Raw genomic sequence first — 16,960 nt, 5'->3', positions numbered from 1 at the left:
GCTGGGCCGTGGCTCGAGGGCGCCCCCCTGTGGGGACAGGCAGCCGGCGAAGAACTGGAGAGTCCCTGCTGCACACTGTACTTGCCAGGCTGCAGTTCACACTGGAATAAATCGCTGGCCCGCGGGGAGAGCGGTGCCCTCACCTAGGCCGGGCCTGTTACTGTGCTAGGATCTAGCGCCCCCCGGAGCTGAGCGACTGCTGTGCGGGTCATTGGCTGTTTCCAGCTCTGCCCTCGGCCGGCTCCCGGGCTGCCCCTCTGAACCGCAGGGCAGAGGTCAGATGGCCCGGCTGCCGCCTGTCCCCAGAGGGAGCTGCCATCCGCAGGCACTGACCCCGTGAGGTGGGGGGGACCCCTGTATCCCCCAGGGGACCCTATCACTGCTCTCCACCAGCCCACCGTCCTTGTGCGGCGTCCCTTGCACCACAGGGAAGGCGACTAGGCCTCGGAGACGCCATAGGGCCAGGCCCTTCCCCAGGGCTGTCACTGGGGGGCAGGGAGCAGAGCCACAGGGCTAGCGTGGGGGCATCAGGAGCCCCTCCACTGCTCTAATCCAGCCCTAACAGCAGAAAGCTGGGGCCGGGGGCCCCATGGTTTAGGGTGGCGGCAGGCTGAGAGGGCTTTAGCACGGGAATTGAACCAGCCACATGCGCCCTGTGTAGTGGGGAGGAGGGGGCTCTCCCCACCCTCCCATCAGCTGACCCCTTCCCCCCCCAACCCGGGGCAACCCAACGGAGCAGACTCTCCCTTCAGCAGCGTCAGAACATGCCACAGCTGCTGGTTTTAAATGGACCTGGTTTATTTATTGTGGGTTGGGACGGGGGGGAGGGGGGCGCTTTCCCCCATCCTCCACAGTCCTGCGCTCCTTGGGCCTCTCGGGTAAGGTCCTGCGGGAAGGAGAAAGCTGGGGGCCCGTGCGTGATGCAAGGTGGGGCAGGGCCGCTTCCAGCTTCTCCAGGGCAAGCTACAGCAGCGCTCTATGGATCCGGCTAAGAGCAGGGCTCCCAGGGGGCAGGGGAGGGGGTTGGGCCGGGCGCTGCACACGCTAAGCTCGTGGTCCCCGTCCCGCTGAGGGCAGCCCTGAAGGGCTCAGTCTAGCTAGACAAAATCGGGGGGAATCTCAGGCCCGGAGTGGGGATGGGGCAGTGACAAAGCCCAGCTGTCCTGCCGTGCTGGGCTCGCCTGCTCGACTCGTGGGCTGTGGGTCAGAGAGGGGCTGTAGGGCCAGGCGGCTGGGCCCTGGGGCTTGCTGGTGGGCATTCAAAGCCCCCTGGCCTGTCCCCACTAGTCACACGGCAGGGAGCACAGCTCCCTGCCGTATTGCCGGTAGTAGAGGCGGGCGTGATACTGCAGCTCCGGCAGCACCAGGCTGTAGCAGGTGGCGTACTGGGCCGGGGGGAGGCTGGGCCGCAGGTTGTAGCCCAGGATGGTGGCGGAGTCGGGCTGCCAGGGCCGCAGCTCGTCAGCCGTCTCCTCCGGCCCCACGGCCTCCCCGGCTAGGCAGGTCTCTCGGGTCTCCCGCAGCAGCGAGCGCAGGGCCTCCAGCTCGCCCTTCATGCGTGTGTAGCCATAACGCTCCACCCGGCGCCACAGCACAGCCCGGAAGTACTGGTAGAGCCGCACGTCCAGCCAGTTCCACGCTCTGATCCGCTGCGCCAGCCCTGGGCCCGAGGCCTCGTCCACGGCCCCCCGGCGGGCGTTGAGCCGCACGTAGGCCAGCTCCTCCAGGTGCAGCCCCAGCAGCTCCCGCGCCAGCACCAGGGACTCGTCGAAGTGCTCGGCGATGAGCACCAGGTGGAAGGTCCGGTTGAGCCGCTCCAGCTCCTGGTCCCATCGGCTGCCCCCTTCCTCCCCGCCGGCCTCCAGCCCCAGGTCAAAGGCCATGGGGTTCCTGGCCAGCCCGTTGCCCATGTCGGCCGGGTCGTAGTAGCGCGCCGGGGCCTGCAGGAAGGCGGCCAGGGGCCGGGTGTGGTTGGCCAGGGGCCGGAAGGCGGGCACGGTGCTGCGGTAGTAGGCGAAGACGGACTGGAAGGTGCGGACGGGGTCGCGCAGGATGGTGAGGTAGAGGCTGTCCGGGGGCATGACCCGGCGCACCTCGCCGGCTGCCAGCCGCAGGTGGCTGAGTAGCAGGTTGTAGCGGGCGGCGCCCGGCGGCAGCGGCTCCACGAAGGCGGGGGCGAAGCGCTGGGGGTAGGCGAACTGGTAGGTGTAACGGGGGAAGGCCACGGTGAGGTTGTGCCGCTCGCCCAGGCGGAAGAGAATGTTCTGCAGGGTGCTGCTGCCCGTCTTGTGGGTCTTCACGAACACCACGTTGGGAGGCGGGCGGCCGGAGCTCTGCCCCCGCAGTGGCTCAGTGGGGCTGGTTCTGTGGCGGGAGAGAGGGGGCGGGTGAGGGGCCCTCGCTGCTGGGAGATGTTGGCTGGAGCGGGGCCCCCAGGTGCTGCATGGCCAGGCCCAGGCCCAGCCCCACAGCACTGAGTCTGAACCGAGTGGTGGACAGGGTGGGAGAAGGGGCCAGGCGGGGGAGGGGATTCAGCCTGCAGCCCTGGGAAGAGAACCCAGGTGTCCTGAGTGACGTCCTGGGGCCCTGGCTGTGCTGCCCCAGGGTAAATCTTCCCCACCCCTGCCCAGCGTTCCCGTCGCTGGTGGCTGGCCTCTGGGCCCTGCAGGCACAACTCTCCTGGCTGGCCTCGGGGCCAGGTGCCTACCCCCACCCCACACCACTTGTCAGCGTGTGGTGCTAGGCTAGGCCGGCCCCAGCCAGCTCTGGGGGGCTCAGTGCCCGGCCCGTCCATGGCGGGGACAGGGGGTGCCCCAGCCCTTGGCTGGGTCCTATGCAAGCCCTGCCTGGGAGAACTGCCTAGCGGCCACTGAATGCCAGGGAGGCCTTCGGGTCCTGGCCGGTTCTGGGTTTGTGATGTGCCTGGGCACCACCGTGATACACCCACGTTTACAGCACCTGGTGCAATGGGGGGGGGGGGGGAGCTGAGCACTAGGGCACCACCGTGATACACCCGTGTGTACAGCACCTGGTGCAATGGGGGGGGGGAGCTGAGCACTAGGGCACCACCGTGATACACCCGTGTGTACAGCACCTGGTGCAATGGGGGGGGGGGAGCTGAGCACTAGGGCACCACCGTGATACACCCGTGTGTACAGCGCTTGGCACACTGGCAGCCTGGGCCAGGATGGGCTCCTGAAGCAGCAGCCCCCTTGCTTTGCTTGCTGAGGCATGTGGCCAGTGGGGAACCCCCAGGCCCCAACCCCACATGCACTGCAGGTGTGTGTGGGGGGGTCTTGTCCCAGCCTGCCCACGCCGAGCCTTTGCCCACAGCAAGAGCTGGGCGCTGGATTACAGGGGAGCCGTGGCCCAGCACCTGCAGCTGCTCCTGTCGACAGCCCCATTCAGCCCCTGCTGCCCCCGGCCCGGTTTGCTGAGCTCCCCTGACACCCCCCCAGGTGCCAGATACTCACGGCTTGGCCGCCTGCCGGAGGAGCAGCAGCAGGAGTCCTGCCAGCAGCAGCGCACGGCACCGCCACGGCCCAGCCGAGCGCCACAGGCGAGCCAGGGCCATCTCCTCGCACTCCTGCCGCTCTGTGCCCAGCCTGGGGCCTCGCCACGCAGGGGGGCCACCAGCGCCCGCCACGGCCCCTTAAACCGCTCGGAAATCCAAGGGCTGCCTCGCATCACCTGCTAAGGCGGCTCAGGGGCTTAGCTGCAGCCTGGGGGGGGACGAGCAACGGGCCCACGGCCCAGCCAGAGGGGCAAGGCAGGGCCCGGCTCCAGCCGCGGGTGGCACCATCAGCCCTGCACGCCCCCTGCCCCCAGCCGGTGCTGGTAGGGAGAGGGCAGCTGGGCCCCAGAGCAGTATGGGCACTAGCCCCCCCCCCAACAGCCAGGGCTGGGCACAGCTGGGGTGGGTACAGCAGGGAACCACAGGGTGCACTGGGGGCCACCCACACCCAGAGCCAGGCCCTGCCTAGGGTAGCCAGGCTGACAGCACAGGGCCAGGGGCTTGCCCAGCCCTCGGGGCCAATTCGTGTAACAGCACCTCAGGGCCCTGCCCCACTGCCCAGGACTCCCTGTGTACCCGAGGGAGCTGGGGAAAAGCAGGATCTACCCCCCTCCCCGGGCCTTTCTGCTTCCCCACCCCTTCCCCCAGAGGGGAATTTGCATCAGAAAACCCAGGGGGCTTTGGCTGAGTTTGTGGTGCCTAGAGCCAGCACTGCTCCTGCCCGCTTAGGGCAGGTAGGAGACTCGGCTCCATGGGGCATTAGCGGGTTCCCCCGAGGACAGCGGCTGCCAGGGCTAAGTCCTTGGGTTAAAGCAAAGGCAGCTCCTGGTCTGCGGGGTGGAGGAGGGGGGAAGAGACAGCCCCAGGACGGCTGCTCGCCCGGCCCAGCCCCACAGCCTGAGGAGGGGACGGCCCCATGCACCCAATATCTCCCTGCATAGGGCTCCAGGGGAGGGTCGGGCTCCCCCGGCTGAGGGAACAGCCCCGTTTTAGTTTAAGCCACAGCGGTATAACGTGCCCCCCCCGGCTCAGGGGGAGCCGCAGCCGACACTGGCGGGCCCGAGATGAAAGCCGCACTCCGGGAGCCGGAGCACCGGGGTGAGGTTTATTTCGGAATCTGTAAAAAAGGGAACGACGCCCAGCAGGGCTGAAGGAGCAACGGGCTCTGCTCCGCTCTCTGCAACCAAACACGGAGCCCCAGCCGGCAGCGCACCGGCTCCAGCAGGGGAAACTGAGGCACTGAGCCAGAACAGGATCCAGGCAGGCGTCCGGCCTTCGAGCAGCGCCGCCTCTGTCCGCAGATGGCAGGAAGGGGGAGAGACAGTGACCCCAGCTGCCACGCGAGCCCCTGGTTCCTCTCCGTGCTCAGGCCCGGGTGGCTTTGTCCACAGGCCCCTGGCGTCCGGGCGCCTGGGCCCGCTGAGTCTGTTGCATTGGCCGCTTCCTGGTGTGGCGCTGGAGCTGGCGGTAGTGCAGGCGGCGCGGGTTGAGCCCGTAGGCCTGGAGCCTCTGCCCGCTGAACTCCCGCCCGCCCACCCGCACCTTGGCGCCCAGCAGCAGCCCCTTCCGCCCCCGCCGCTTCCGCCGCGGCCCTGCCTTGGGAGCCGTGTCCTGGGGCCCAGGGGAGGCCTTCCCCTCCGGGCCCCCAGGCTGCAGGGTGGGGCTCAGGGCCCCTGCCGTGGGCACTGGGGGCCCCTCATCCTCCTGGTGTTCAGCCAGGCCAGCGCCGGACGGCTCCTGCTCCCGCTTCGCCTTGTCCTGGTGCTTCTTCCCCAGCTTGGGCCGCCGCTCGGCCCCGCCGGCCTCCTCCGCGCTGCAGGACAAGGAGAGGGGCCAGGTGAAAAGCCGGGGGCATTGTGTGAATTCAGCCCTGCCATGCCAGAGCCACCCACCCCTGCGAGGCCTGCGGCCCCGAGAACAGAGGCATCGCCAGCCCGGGAGCCCATCCAACCCGTCTCCAGCAGGGGCCAGGACCAGGGGAAGGTGCAAGACGCCCTACACAAGGCAGGAGAAATACAAGCATCCAGGCTTTTCACGCTCTTGGCCTCCCTGGAATCATGTAGCAGGGAGTTCCACCGACCCACGGTGCCCCATGTGAACACAGCATTTCCCTTATATGAGGCGACGGGCTCAGGGGCATTGCCCCCCGCCCTCCCAGCCTGCTCCTCTGGGGACAGCCTGGCAGGGGGGCGCTGACCTACAGGCCCGAACAGCAGGGGGCAGAGGAGGGAACATGCTCTCCGCAGAGCAGCCTCCGTTCTGAAACCCCAGTGCGCTTAAGATTCCCTGCCAGGGGCCCAGCCCCCAGGAGCCCCATAGAATGTGTAGCAGCTGGGGGGGCCCATCCAGCAGCCCCCTGGAACTCCTAAAAACCAAGGAAACTCCCAGCCAAAAAAACATGGTTAGAGACGAGCTCCCATGCAGGTGAAGGGTTCAAATCACGCGGCGGGAGCGTGGGGGACTCAGCGCTGGCGCCCCCTGCTGGAGCCCAGGCCCAGGGTACGTACGCAGCTGAGAGGGACTTGAGGATCTGCTCCTTCTTGCCGGTGTTCTGGGCCTTGCGGGTGTAGGTGGCCTTGTCCTGGAGCTCCTCCTTCTCCGACCTGCGGGGAGACGCGGGGTAGGAGGGCTCAGATACTGACCCACAGAGAGGGAAACTGAGGCACAAACAGAGCCCATGAGTCCTGACTCCAAGCCTCTCCCCTGCTCTAACCACTAGACCCCACGCCCCTCCCAGAGCCAGGGATAGAACCCAGGAGTCCTATTCCACCTCACCCTGCATGTGGTTTCTGAGCAAAGCAAATTCCTGGTTTGAAGCACCCCTTGTCTCCCAGCTGGGCCGGGGGCCCAGGGCCCATCTGCTGCCGTCCCATCCCCCAAGTGCTGTGGCCCCCCAGCCCCTCACCTGTACATGCAGGTTTTGCGCAGCGAGCACCATCGGTTTAGCTCCTTGTCGTCAGCAGCCAGGATCTGATGGGGGGCAAGAGCAAAGGAGGGGGAAGGTTCATGACTTGTGAGGGGCAGGGTCCCCCAGGAGCTGGGAATCAGCCTTAGATCCAGAGGGGGAAACTGAGGCACAGAGAAGGGACAGACCTGATCCCCTGAGGTCAGAGAGTCGGGGCAGAGCTGGGGAGAGAACCCAGGAGTCCTGGTTCCCAGCCCCCCCCCCGCTCTGACCACTAGGCCCCACTCCCCTCCTGGAGCTGGGACAGAAGCCAGGCTAGGCCCAGAACTGCGGGGAGGCCAGCGGAGCACAGGGGTGGGTGCCAGGCGCTGGACGGGGGAGGGGGCAGGTACCTGGTGGGTGCTGAGGCCGAAGTCGCAGGGCACCACGGCGCAGTACTTGAAGGGGCGAGGGAGGGGGCGCGCGCCGGGGGAGGGGTGGAACGGCGGGCGCCAGGGGAGGGGCAGGACGGCAGTACCTCGTCAGTGCTGAGGCCGAAGTCGCAGGGCACCACGGCGCGGTACTTGAAGCGACAGGGCAGGTCGCCGATCAGGTCCTCGTAGTCCAGACGGTAATACTCGTCCAGGTACTGCTCGAAGGAGCCAGCCCCTGGGGAGGGGGGAGAAAGGGGGGGCTTCAGGGCCTGGTCCAGCAATCCCCTCCCAGCCCAGGGCACCACCCCCAGTACAGCCCCCTCCCCCAGTGACCCCCACCCAGGTTAGTTCCCTCTCAGCTGTGGGGGGCCCTGAGGCAGACTGAGAGGGGGCTGGGGCCCCCTGGCTGCAGGACGCCCTTGGGGCAGACCATGGAGGGTACCGGGGGGCGGGGGCAGGACAGGAGGGAGCCAGAGGGAGGGAGCCAGAGGGGGATACCCCGAGCGCGGAGCCGGCCTGGGCGGAACTGGGGGGAATCATCCTAGGGGCACCCAGGGAAGGGGGCTGGCTGGCTGGCAGCACATGGCTCCCGGTGGGAAGGGCGGGGGGGCAGGACGGCTGCTGGGCCCAAGGAGCCTGACCCCCCAGGACACCAGGCAGAACTCCCCCGCCCCCCAATGGCGCCCCCCTTTACCAGGGTCGAACGGGGGCTTCTTCCGCTCCACGGCCTCCGTGAACCGCGTCTTGCGCTTCCTCTTCCCCAGCAGCGTCTGTGCCTCCTTCTGCCGCTTCCGGGGGGGGCCTGGCCGCATGCGGGGGTCGTAATCCGCATCCATCTGGGGACAGAACCGCCCCAGGGCGCCCGTCACACTCGGCTCAGGGAGACGCCCCCCCCTTTTCCCCTGCACCTCCCAGCGCCACGGGCCCCGATCCCCAAGTGGGGCGCCCCCAAACGTGCCCCACTGGCATGCCGGGAGCACCCCCTGCTGGAGTCACCCAGCACTGCCACCAGTGTCATGAGTTCAGCGGGGTCTCAGCCCCAGGGACGTACAACGAAATTGGGGTCCTCGCAGTGCGGCTCGTAGCTCCCCTCTTCCTCCGGCCACTCGCCCCCCTCCGCGTCCCGACCGGTCCAGTTGTCCCAGTTCCAGCCGTCTGGGTCCAGAGGGGAAAGAGATGGTTTCTTTGGAGCGGAATCGTACTCCTACTGCCCCTCCCCGCCCCCCCAAACCCCCAGCTGTGAGCCGGGGCAGGGATCACCCCACCCACCACGGAGAGGCAGCCACCTCTGGCTGGGGTGCGGCAGCTGATTTTAACAGCACTACCTGCAGGGTTTGGGACAGGAAGTGGGGGCGAAGCTCAGATGCAATGTCCCCTCGCTGCCCCCCGCCATTTGCAGTTTGGGGGCGCTATGGAGCCAGCCCAGACAGCTCTCCCAGAACCAGCCCCTCAAATTCATGCGCCCCTCCCAAAGAGAGAGTCTCATTTGCGTATGTGAATATGCAAATCAGATCATCTTCCACCTGCAGAGTGGGGGTGGGGGGGAGAAGTGATCTGCCCAGCTGATCTGAGCACAGAAGTGGGGCGGGAGTCTCATGGTGCCCCCATTGTCCTCCCCCCACATTCCCCCCTCCCCCATCCACCTACCATCTACGCCCTCCTCCTCCTCGAACTGCGGCTTCTCCTCCTCCGCCTCCCCGTAATACTCGGCCCCGAAGAACTTCTGTGGGGTGGGAAGAAGAGAAGGAGCCGAGTGAGAGCTGGGCTGAGAGGGGCAGGAGTCCCCCTCCCCCATCCTGCCTGGGGAGCGGCTGTGCCCAGGGGGACAGGACAAGGGAGGGCTTCTCTGTCCCACGGAAGGTCCCCCCAGCCCGGTGACCCACAGAGGAGCCAGGCCAGGGACACGGGGCCTGGGCCAGATGGGAGCCCAGCTGGGGGCTTGGCGGCGTCAGGAGATGCGAGAGCCCCGTGGGGAGGTCTGTGCAGGCCAGCCAGAAGGTGTCGGGTGGCAGGGTCTGTGCCACAGGCCGGGAGGTGCCCAGGCCCCATTGTGGGCAGGGGGGGGGGGAGGTGTCTGTGCCACAGGGCTGAGAGGTGCCAGGGCCCAGTGTGGTGAGGCAGGGGGGAAGCTGGGGGGTCTGTGCCACAGGCCGGGAGGCGCCTGGCCCCATTGGGGGGGGGGGGGGTCTGTGCCGCGGGCCGGGAGGTGCCAGGGCCCAGTGGGGTGAGACGGGAGGGAGTGGGGGGGGTCTGTGCCACGGGCCGGGAGGCGCCAGGCCCCCCAGGGCAAGGTGGGCGGGTCCCGGTCCCCGGGCGGGGGCCTCTCGCCTGCATGAGCCGGTCGTGTTCAGCCGGGTCGAAGGCCCCCTCCAGCTCCTGCTCCCCGAAGCCCACGGTCGCGTTGCCCGTCGCCTCCCGCAGCTTCTCCAGCTTGGCCAGGATCTCCTGGCGCTTCAGGTTCTTCAGCTGCTTCAACTCCTCCTGCTTCTGGGCCTTCTCCTGCGGGGGGGATGGGCCGGGGGTTATTATGGGATGGGCTCCCCTCGCTCGCTGACACCCCCCCGCACCCGCAACAGAGAGAGATGGGGGGGGGCGGCTCCTAACCCCCAAGAGACTCAGTGTCCAATAGAACCAGCCCCTGGAGACACCAGTACACTGAGGGTAAAGACCAAGCAGAGACAGGAGCAGGGAGAGAACCCAGGCGTCCTGGCTCCCAGCCCCCCGCCCCCCCCCCCCCAACCACTAGACCCCACTCCCCTCCCAGAGCTGGGGATAGAACCCAGGAGTCCGGGCCCCCTGTTCTCTCCCCCCATTGAACAGTCTTTGTTCGCTCACCTCCGCGACTCAGGCTGCCCCACAACCTCCAGGAGTGGAGAACCCCCAGCCCCCTTCAGCCCAGCCCCCACCCCCCCGCACCCTGGGGGCATCTCTCACCTTCCTCTTCCTCTCCCTGATCTCCTCACGCTTCTCCTTGCGCCGCTCGTCCTTCCTGCGCACCGAGCTGGCGATGGTCCTGGGATAAGTCCTCACCTGGGGGGGACACGGCACCCGTGTTACCGCCAGATCCCCCTCACACACACAGGCGAGACTCCAGGGACCCTGGCGTCCTGCACCCACGGCCTGGACACCCCCGACACTGCAGCCCCCACTCCAGCTGGGGGAGGGGGGGGCTGCATCTGTGTTGGGGTCTCCCAGCGCCCCCCCCCCCCCCCCCCCCCCGGGACCTATCATGCCCCATCCAGCTACCCCTGGCTCCAGAGTCACTCGCCCTCCCCGGGGGAGGAGCATAGTGCGGGGGGGGGGGGGGGGGGGACATGGCACCCGGGTGGGACGACACAGCACCCGGGGGGGACATGGGGCCCGGGGGAGGAGGCAGGGGGGACACGGCACCTGGAGAGGGGGCAGGGGGGGTACATAGCACCCGGGGGGGTCCCTTACCAGCTGCGCGTCAGGCTCCTCAAAGCGGAAGTTGTACTTGCGCTCAAACTCCTCCTGCTTCTTGAGGAAGAGCTCCCCCTCGTCCGAGGAGTCCTCCAGCCGCAGCGGGGACACGGCCCCGGGGCCCCTGGGGAGAGACAACAAGGCCATGTGGGGGGGTGTCCCCAGGAACCTCTCCTCGGGGTGATGTGACACCCTGGGTGGGCCATCGGCGCCGGGGATCGAACCCACGACCACAGGATCTAAAGGGCTGAGCTAAGAGCCAGCAGCATCAGCCGGGGCCGGGAGCAGCAGCATTCACCTGCACCACCGCGGACAGAGTGGGGGGTGTTTAATTTGGGGGCCCCAGCCCAGGCTCCCCCCCTCCATTCACCCCCCTGCTCTAGCCCCCCCGCGGCCTTTACCTTATGTTTCCACCTCCCCAGGACAAGGACAAGCGCCCCCTGCTGGCAGCCGTCACCCCCACTTGGCGGCATCGCATGCTTGCCCCACATGTTGATTTCAGCACGTGCCCCTCCAGGCACTAGCCATCCCCCCCGGGGGGTAACTCTGGTCCCCCCCACAGCGAGCTCTGCTCACAGGCCATGTTTCCCCCCTGCCTGCTATCCCCAGGGAGCCCCCCCCCCCCCAACACTTCCAGCCCCACGGCTGCCCCCTCACTGCCCCACAGCAGCCGAACCCGTCCCCATCTGGTTCCAGTGGGTTCTCCTCCTGCCACAGCAATAACCCCCCCCAGCTCCTGCTCTGATTGGCCAGGGTGGCCACACCCACCCCAGACTGGCCAATGGGAGAGGCGGCCGGTCTCCAGGAGTTCCAAAGGACACAGGTCCAGGCAGGCGCAGCTGGGGCGCAGCTGGATCTGCAGGGCACACAGCCCCGAGAGTCAGGCCAGGCCCCACATGTTAGAGACCCCCCCAATCAAACATGGTCCGCTTGTGATCTGGCTCCTGGGGTCGGGGGATCCCTTCATCCAGCCCCAAGGGGCAGGGAAGCTGCTCCCCAGGTGCACCCACTGCACTTGCCTTCCCTCCTCTTCCTCCTCGTCCTCCCTGTAGCCCTTGTTCAGGATGTAGTCACGGAGGAAGCGCTCCCCCGGGGCCAGCGTGGGGTCGCTCCAATACTCCTTCAGCGGGGCCTGGTGGAGAGAGGACGGCGGAACTCACTGCCACAAGGTGGCGACTGAGGCCAGGGTTAGAGTAACCGAGAGTTGGGAGAGGGGTTTAGGACCCCCTCTCGCTTTGGGGCTTAGGACCCCCTCTCGCTTTGGGGCAGGACCCCAACCCCCTAACTCACGTGGGTCAGAGGGGATTTCCCCCAGTGGCAGGTGATCCCGTTTCTGCCTCCCACTCCTACCTCTGAAGCAGCTGGTGCCACTCCTGTTGGAGGCGGGATCCCCGGCTAGATTGGCCCGAGAGCCAGAGCTGCAGGGAGACGGGGGCGGCGAGGAGCGGATCTAAGGCTGGGCTGACCCACGCTGCCCCGTCACAGCTTGGCTGGCCCCGGAAAGGCCTTGGGGCTCCGCAGTCCCAGGATATCGCAAGGGAGAGAACAGAACAGAGCCCTGAGGGGCCGGCGCCCGGCAGGGACCAGCAGGTGCCTCCTGCCTGTGGGCTGAGGACGGACTCTCCAGAGGGGAGACCCGGGCAAAGGGCCGAGTGCTGGGCCAGGAGTTGGTGGGCGCGATTTGGGTTTACGTTGGCTGTGGACCCTATTCCACCAGCTGTGGACCCTATTCCATCCTATTCCACCAGCAGGGGGCACTTGTGGGGGTCTCTGCCTGGCCCCCAGGCATCCTCCTCACACCGGCCGCGCCCAGCCCGGGCAGCCAGGGGCAGGCCACATGGGACGCTGGCCCTGGGGTCGGGGGCTCCGACAGCACCTGGCCGGAGGAGAACAGGTGCCCGCTTACCAGGTCCTCGAGCTGCTGGTCTGGGGGCAAATCCTGCCCTTTGAGCCAGCTGACATAGCCCTCCTCCTCACGCGCCTGGGGTGGAGATAAGCAGAGACCCCGTCAGCACCCCAGATGCCTGCACAGCCCCCCCCGGCCCCCCAAATCCAGCCAGCCCAGCAGGAGGCACCGTGCCGAGATCCCCACCTAGGGGAGCCAGCCCCCAGAACCGCAGCCCCTGAGCCCAGATGCCTGACCCCACCAACCCCCCCCCGGCACAGGAACTGTCTCTGCCCAGAACCCCCACTGGCCCAGGGACCCAGAACAAACCCCCCCGCCCACCCCCACCAATCACCCACCTTCTCCTCCGTGCTCTTGATCCGTTTCTGCAGCAGGGCCGAGCTGCCTTCCCCCGCGCTCTCCTCACCGTCGCTGTCTGCCACGAAGGGCCGGAAGCTGCCGGGACGGGGACGCCGCGGGATTAGCAGCAGGCACTGGGGTTCGAAGGCACCAGACCCACCCCCCCGAATTGATCACAGGCGCCTGCCTGGCTGGAGTGCTGAACACCTGTCGCCCCCACAGCCGGCACCTCCCCCATGGGCAGCTGCTGCACACCTACCCCTTTGGGGGCTCACAGCCCATCCCCCCGGTGGTCCCTGTGTCTGGTGGGTCCCTGCAGGAACTCACCCTGGTCACCCACGCCCACCCTGTGCCCCACACCCCGTCCTCCCCCTCACCTCTCCTTGATTCGCTTCTGCTCCTCAACGTAGCTCTGGGAGGCGGCTCTCTGCACAGCAAGTGAGACAGAGGGCTAAACTTGGCACCGGTCTCCATACCCCCAAAGGAATCCCTCCCCCGGCGCCGAGATGCGGCCTCCTCTGGGGTGAGGCCCAGCAGTCTTTCAGCAGCCATGCTGCAACAGCATAGGGCAGGAAGAGGAGAATCCCATGTCCCACTGACACCGCAGGTGGGGTTTAAGGAGGCAGAACAGGCTCTGTAGCGGGGAAGGCATCCTGGCACCTCCTCCCTCACTCTCTCTGGGTGGAGAAACAGCCACCCCCCCCCAACCTGAAAAGGCCCTTTCCCAGCCCCTCCCCACCTTCTGTCTTTCAGCTGCTGCTTCCTCGTCCTCCTCATCCTCCTCGTATTTGCTGGAAGAGGAAGAAAACGGGTTATTTGGCTGCTTCAACCTTTACACCGCCCCTGCACCCATGTCGGCTGCCATCGGCAGAGGGGCCAAGCACCCAATCCCGGCTATGTCAACACTGCCACAGACCCACAGCTGCCTGCCGGAGGAGGACCCCTCAAACTCTGCACTGCCCTTTCAGCCACGGGGCAACCAGTCCTGGCCTTTGGCCAGAAGGCTCCAGAGGGAGGCCAACCCCTCATCCGTGTTGTCCTCAACACACACCTAACACCTGAAGGTCTGCATTAAGCCAATGGCTATAATCCAATCGCAGGCTTCAGGGCCTCAGCCAGTCGCTTGCAGGGGTCAGGAAGGGATGTTTTTCCCCAGTGCACAATTAGACAGATATATTCTGGGTGTGTGTCCCCCTCCCACCTGCCTCTAAAGCATCAGGGATTGGCCTCGGCTGGAGATGAGCTATCGGTCAGTGCAAATCAGGGCTCTGAGCTGGGACAAAGCATCCTCCGTCTAAGATGCATAGCTGGTGGGTCTTGCTCACTTAAACTAGCCTTAAACTCTATGAAATCGCCCTTCCAGGGACCTCTGGGGCCCCACCCGTCCCAGCCCAGCCCCCGCTCCTTACCCTTCCTTCTCCAGGATCACCTTTCTCTCGTAATCCTTCAGGTACATGGGTTTCTCCTTCCTCTTTGGAGCTGCTGCTGCCCCCCTCCCGCTTTCGGACAAGGAACCTGAGAACAGAGCCACAGCCCAGCTCAACGCAGGGACAGGCGCTCCGGGCCAGGGGAAACAGCTGGACGCGCGGGCCAGGGATTCGAGTGTCCTGCAGGCCGGGAAGGGGCGTCCCCATAGATCAGGGAACCACAGCCCAGCATTCCTGGCTCGGAGACCCCAGCCATGGGCCTTGAGGGTGGGGACTTGGGGAATGGAGTAAAGGCAGCGGGGGGAGGGGTCCCAGCTGGGAATTAAGCTGGGGGGGGGGGGAGCAGGAAGGGGCTCCCATGCAGTGTGTCCCTCCTAGGTTACTATGGCAACGTGGCGAGCTGCCCATGGGAGCCAGGACCAGGCCTCTGCCCCGAGCGGTCCCCCCCGGAGTTACTGTGCCCAGCGGGTCCCACAGTTACGCCAACCCTGCGGCTCAGATGGGGGGAGCCACCGGGGGCAGGGAGCGAGGGGGAGGGGTGCCCAGCAGAGGCACACATGGGAGGGGGAGATGTTACCTGCTTGGCTGTAGAAGGTGGCGTCTTTCTGGTAGATCCTGGGATCCTTGGTTTTCAGCAGGGCCAGAGTGCGATAGAAATCTCTGTCTTCCAGGGGGTCCAGCTCCTGCCGGGGCCAGCGGGTTAGTCAACAGCGAGCCCGCCACCCTTTCTCTGGGGCCCTGTGTCTAGCACTGACCCCAGCCCACAAGGCACAGCTCAGCATTATCCCCACAGGACAGAGGGGGAAACCGAGGCACGGAGCAGGGAAGTCACTCACCCAAGGGCACAGAGCCAGTCAGCGTCAGGCCCGGGGTCAGAACCCAGGAGGAATCCTGGCTCCCAGCCCCCTGCTCTGACCCACCAGCCCCCACTCCCCTCCCAGAGCCGGGGAGAGAACCCAGGAGTCCTGTTCTGAAGCCACTCCCCGTTCTCAGGCCCGCTGACCCCCAACCTCCATCCCAGGCTCACCCCGTCGTCCCCACTTTCCTCCGATTCCGAGCTGGACTCCTCACCGGCCCCTGCGTCGGCCCCATAGCGATCCTGCACTGGGGTGATCAAAGGCAGTGGGGTTAGTGGGGAGCCGGGGGGTCTGCGGGCGCCTCTCCCCCAGGGGCCCCACCCCCTCCCCCAGGACCATGGAAGGAACGGGGGGGGTCTCTGGGTCAGGGCGGGGGGCTATTCGCTGAGCTGGGGGGCAGCCCAGGACAAGGGGGGGCTGCAGGGGCAGATGTCATGCAATGGGGGGGCTGCTGGGGAAAGGCGCCCTTGGGGTGGGGGGAGCTCCCCCCTCTCGCAGGCCCCGCCCCCTCGCCAGGCCCCGCCCCCGGCTCACGCCGCTGCAGCTCCTCCCGCCGCCGGTAGCGCCCGTAGCGGGCCGCGAAGCCCGCGTTGATTTTCAGCTCCGGCTCCGGCATCTTCCTCGCCCACCACGTGGGCGCCGGCACTTCCGGGTCGGGGAACCACGTGGGCAGGCCAAGAGGCGGGGCTTAGGGGCAGCCCCCCCCCACATTTAAAGGGACCGCAGCAACCTGGAGCTGTCACTGAAGACAGTGTCCTACCCCTTCCCCAACCAACCCCCCCCCCCCCCAGGACAGCCTCTCCCCCCCCAGCTCTGCCAGTACCCCTCAGTCCCAACCCACAGCCCCCCGGCTATGCCAGCCCCAGGTGCCCCTTAGCAACGCTCTGTATCTGAGGTAGCTCTCTGGCTTGTACCCCTGTGGTCCCTGAGTGCCACAACCAGGACGTAGGGCAGAGCTCTCGTCCCTATTGTACGGATGGGGAAACTGAGGCCCAAAGAGATTTAGGCCTAAGCTCCCTGGGGTCTGTGGCAGACTCTGCTGGGGGGAGAGATGCACCGGGTGGGTTCGCCCCACTCTGAGCTACATCACTGGGATGCAGCGAGGACCGAACAAAGGGGCCCGCCGTGGGGTGGGGGTGAGGAGCTGCGGCTGGGGAAAGCCTCCATCTCCCGTAATCTCCTCCCAGCTGCTCGCGCCTTCCGGCACTTGCCCCAGGCTGGGAGGTTGTGAAACGGCCCCAGCTGGGCCCAGGGCTTTCGCTTTTATTTTTTAAAGCGCCTGGCAGCAGCCAGCGCTCCTCTCTCCTCCCCTCCTAGCTCGGAGGCTGAGCTGCCCCACCCTGGCCTGGCAACAGGCACCCAGCTCGCGTTGCCAAACGCTGGCTTCCTTCCTTCCCTTGCTGTGTCACTGAGCGCCCCACCCAGAGGCTGGGCCCAGGCCGCAGTGACAGCCCGGCCGATAAAGCCTCCCTTGCAGCGTCACTGCGGAGACCCAGCCAGCGCTAGGAGCAGAGACAGGCCTGGGAGCGGGGATCCCCACCCCACGAGCGCCAGGGCAGATCCCGCTGCCCCCAGGTTCCTATAGCAGCATCTGAACCAGGCCAGACACCCTCCCTTGCAGCAGGAACCTCCAGGCCATAGCAGGGAAGCCAGCTTCCCCTGCCCCCTAGGGGCCTAGCAGAAAAGGGGAAGGTACCCGGCCAGCATCCCCGAGCCGGGCTCCAGGCGCACAGTTCCCAGCATTGCGTGAGCAGCTACGGTCGAGCTGGATTCCCAGCCAGAGTCACGGCCAGCCCGGCAAAGGCTCCGGACAAACCTGAATAGTTCTGAGCCCCTTCTCCCCACAGCCCATGGAGCAGGTGGGAGGAGAGCTCTGCCCAAATCACGGGGATCGAGGCGGGTTCTTTGTATCTTCTCCAGTCCCTGTTGCAGGCTACAGGGAGCAGAAGGCTCAGACAGGGGAAAGGGGAGGGTGATGCACCAGGGAGCAATGGTGCCAGACCCCCAGTGTCCTCCCCCCAGCAGTTACAGCAACTGGCACACAGGGCACGCCAGTGACGGGGGAGCCAGAGCCGGAGCCCAGAGCCAGGGGACTGTGCTGCCGTAGTTGTGTGGGATGTGACGTGGGTGCAAAACACGAGGTATCAGGGCAGCTGCA

At 66.9% G+C, this 16,960-nt stretch overlaps 1 protein-coding gene and 1 pseudogene across 1 annotated transcript; both read right to left on the bottom strand.

Moving 5' to 3' along the window:
- Positions 1-171: 171 nt before the first annotated feature.
- Positions 172-4,508, bottom strand: LOC128828278 (galactosylceramide sulfotransferase-like; annotated as a pseudogene).
- Positions 4,509-4,579: 71 nt separating this feature from the next.
- KRI1 (KRI1 homolog) lies at positions 4,580-15,449 on the bottom strand. Its single transcript, XM_054012793.1, has 19 exons — positions 15,337-15,449; positions 14,973-15,049; positions 14,523-14,628; positions 13,928-14,033; positions 13,258-13,309; positions 12,896-12,945; positions 12,518-12,614; positions 12,180-12,254; positions 11,293-11,405; positions 10,271-10,397; positions 9,767-9,862; positions 9,161-9,331; positions 8,480-8,555; positions 7,884-7,987; positions 7,527-7,668; positions 6,937-7,067; positions 6,420-6,484; positions 6,022-6,117; positions 4,580-5,327 (listed from the first exon to the last, which is right to left on the bottom strand). The coding sequence occupies exons 1-19, from the start codon at positions 15,416-15,418 to the stop codon at positions 4,880-4,882; spliced, it is 2,214 nt and encodes a 737-aa protein (XP_053868768.1). The 5' UTR covers positions 15,419-15,449; the 3' UTR covers positions 4,580-4,879.
- Between the last annotated feature and the right edge of the window lie 1,511 nt (positions 15,450-16,960).

Source organism: Malaclemys terrapin, chromosome 23, assembly GCF_027887155.1.
Source record: "Malaclemys terrapin pileata isolate rMalTer1 chromosome 23, rMalTer1.hap1, whole genome shotgun sequence".
Classification (NCBI taxonomy): domain Eukaryota; kingdom Metazoa; phylum Chordata; order Testudines; family Emydidae; genus Malaclemys; species Malaclemys terrapin.
Note: the sequence above shows the minus strand (reverse complement) of the source record. Positions and strands in the feature narration are given on the sequence as shown.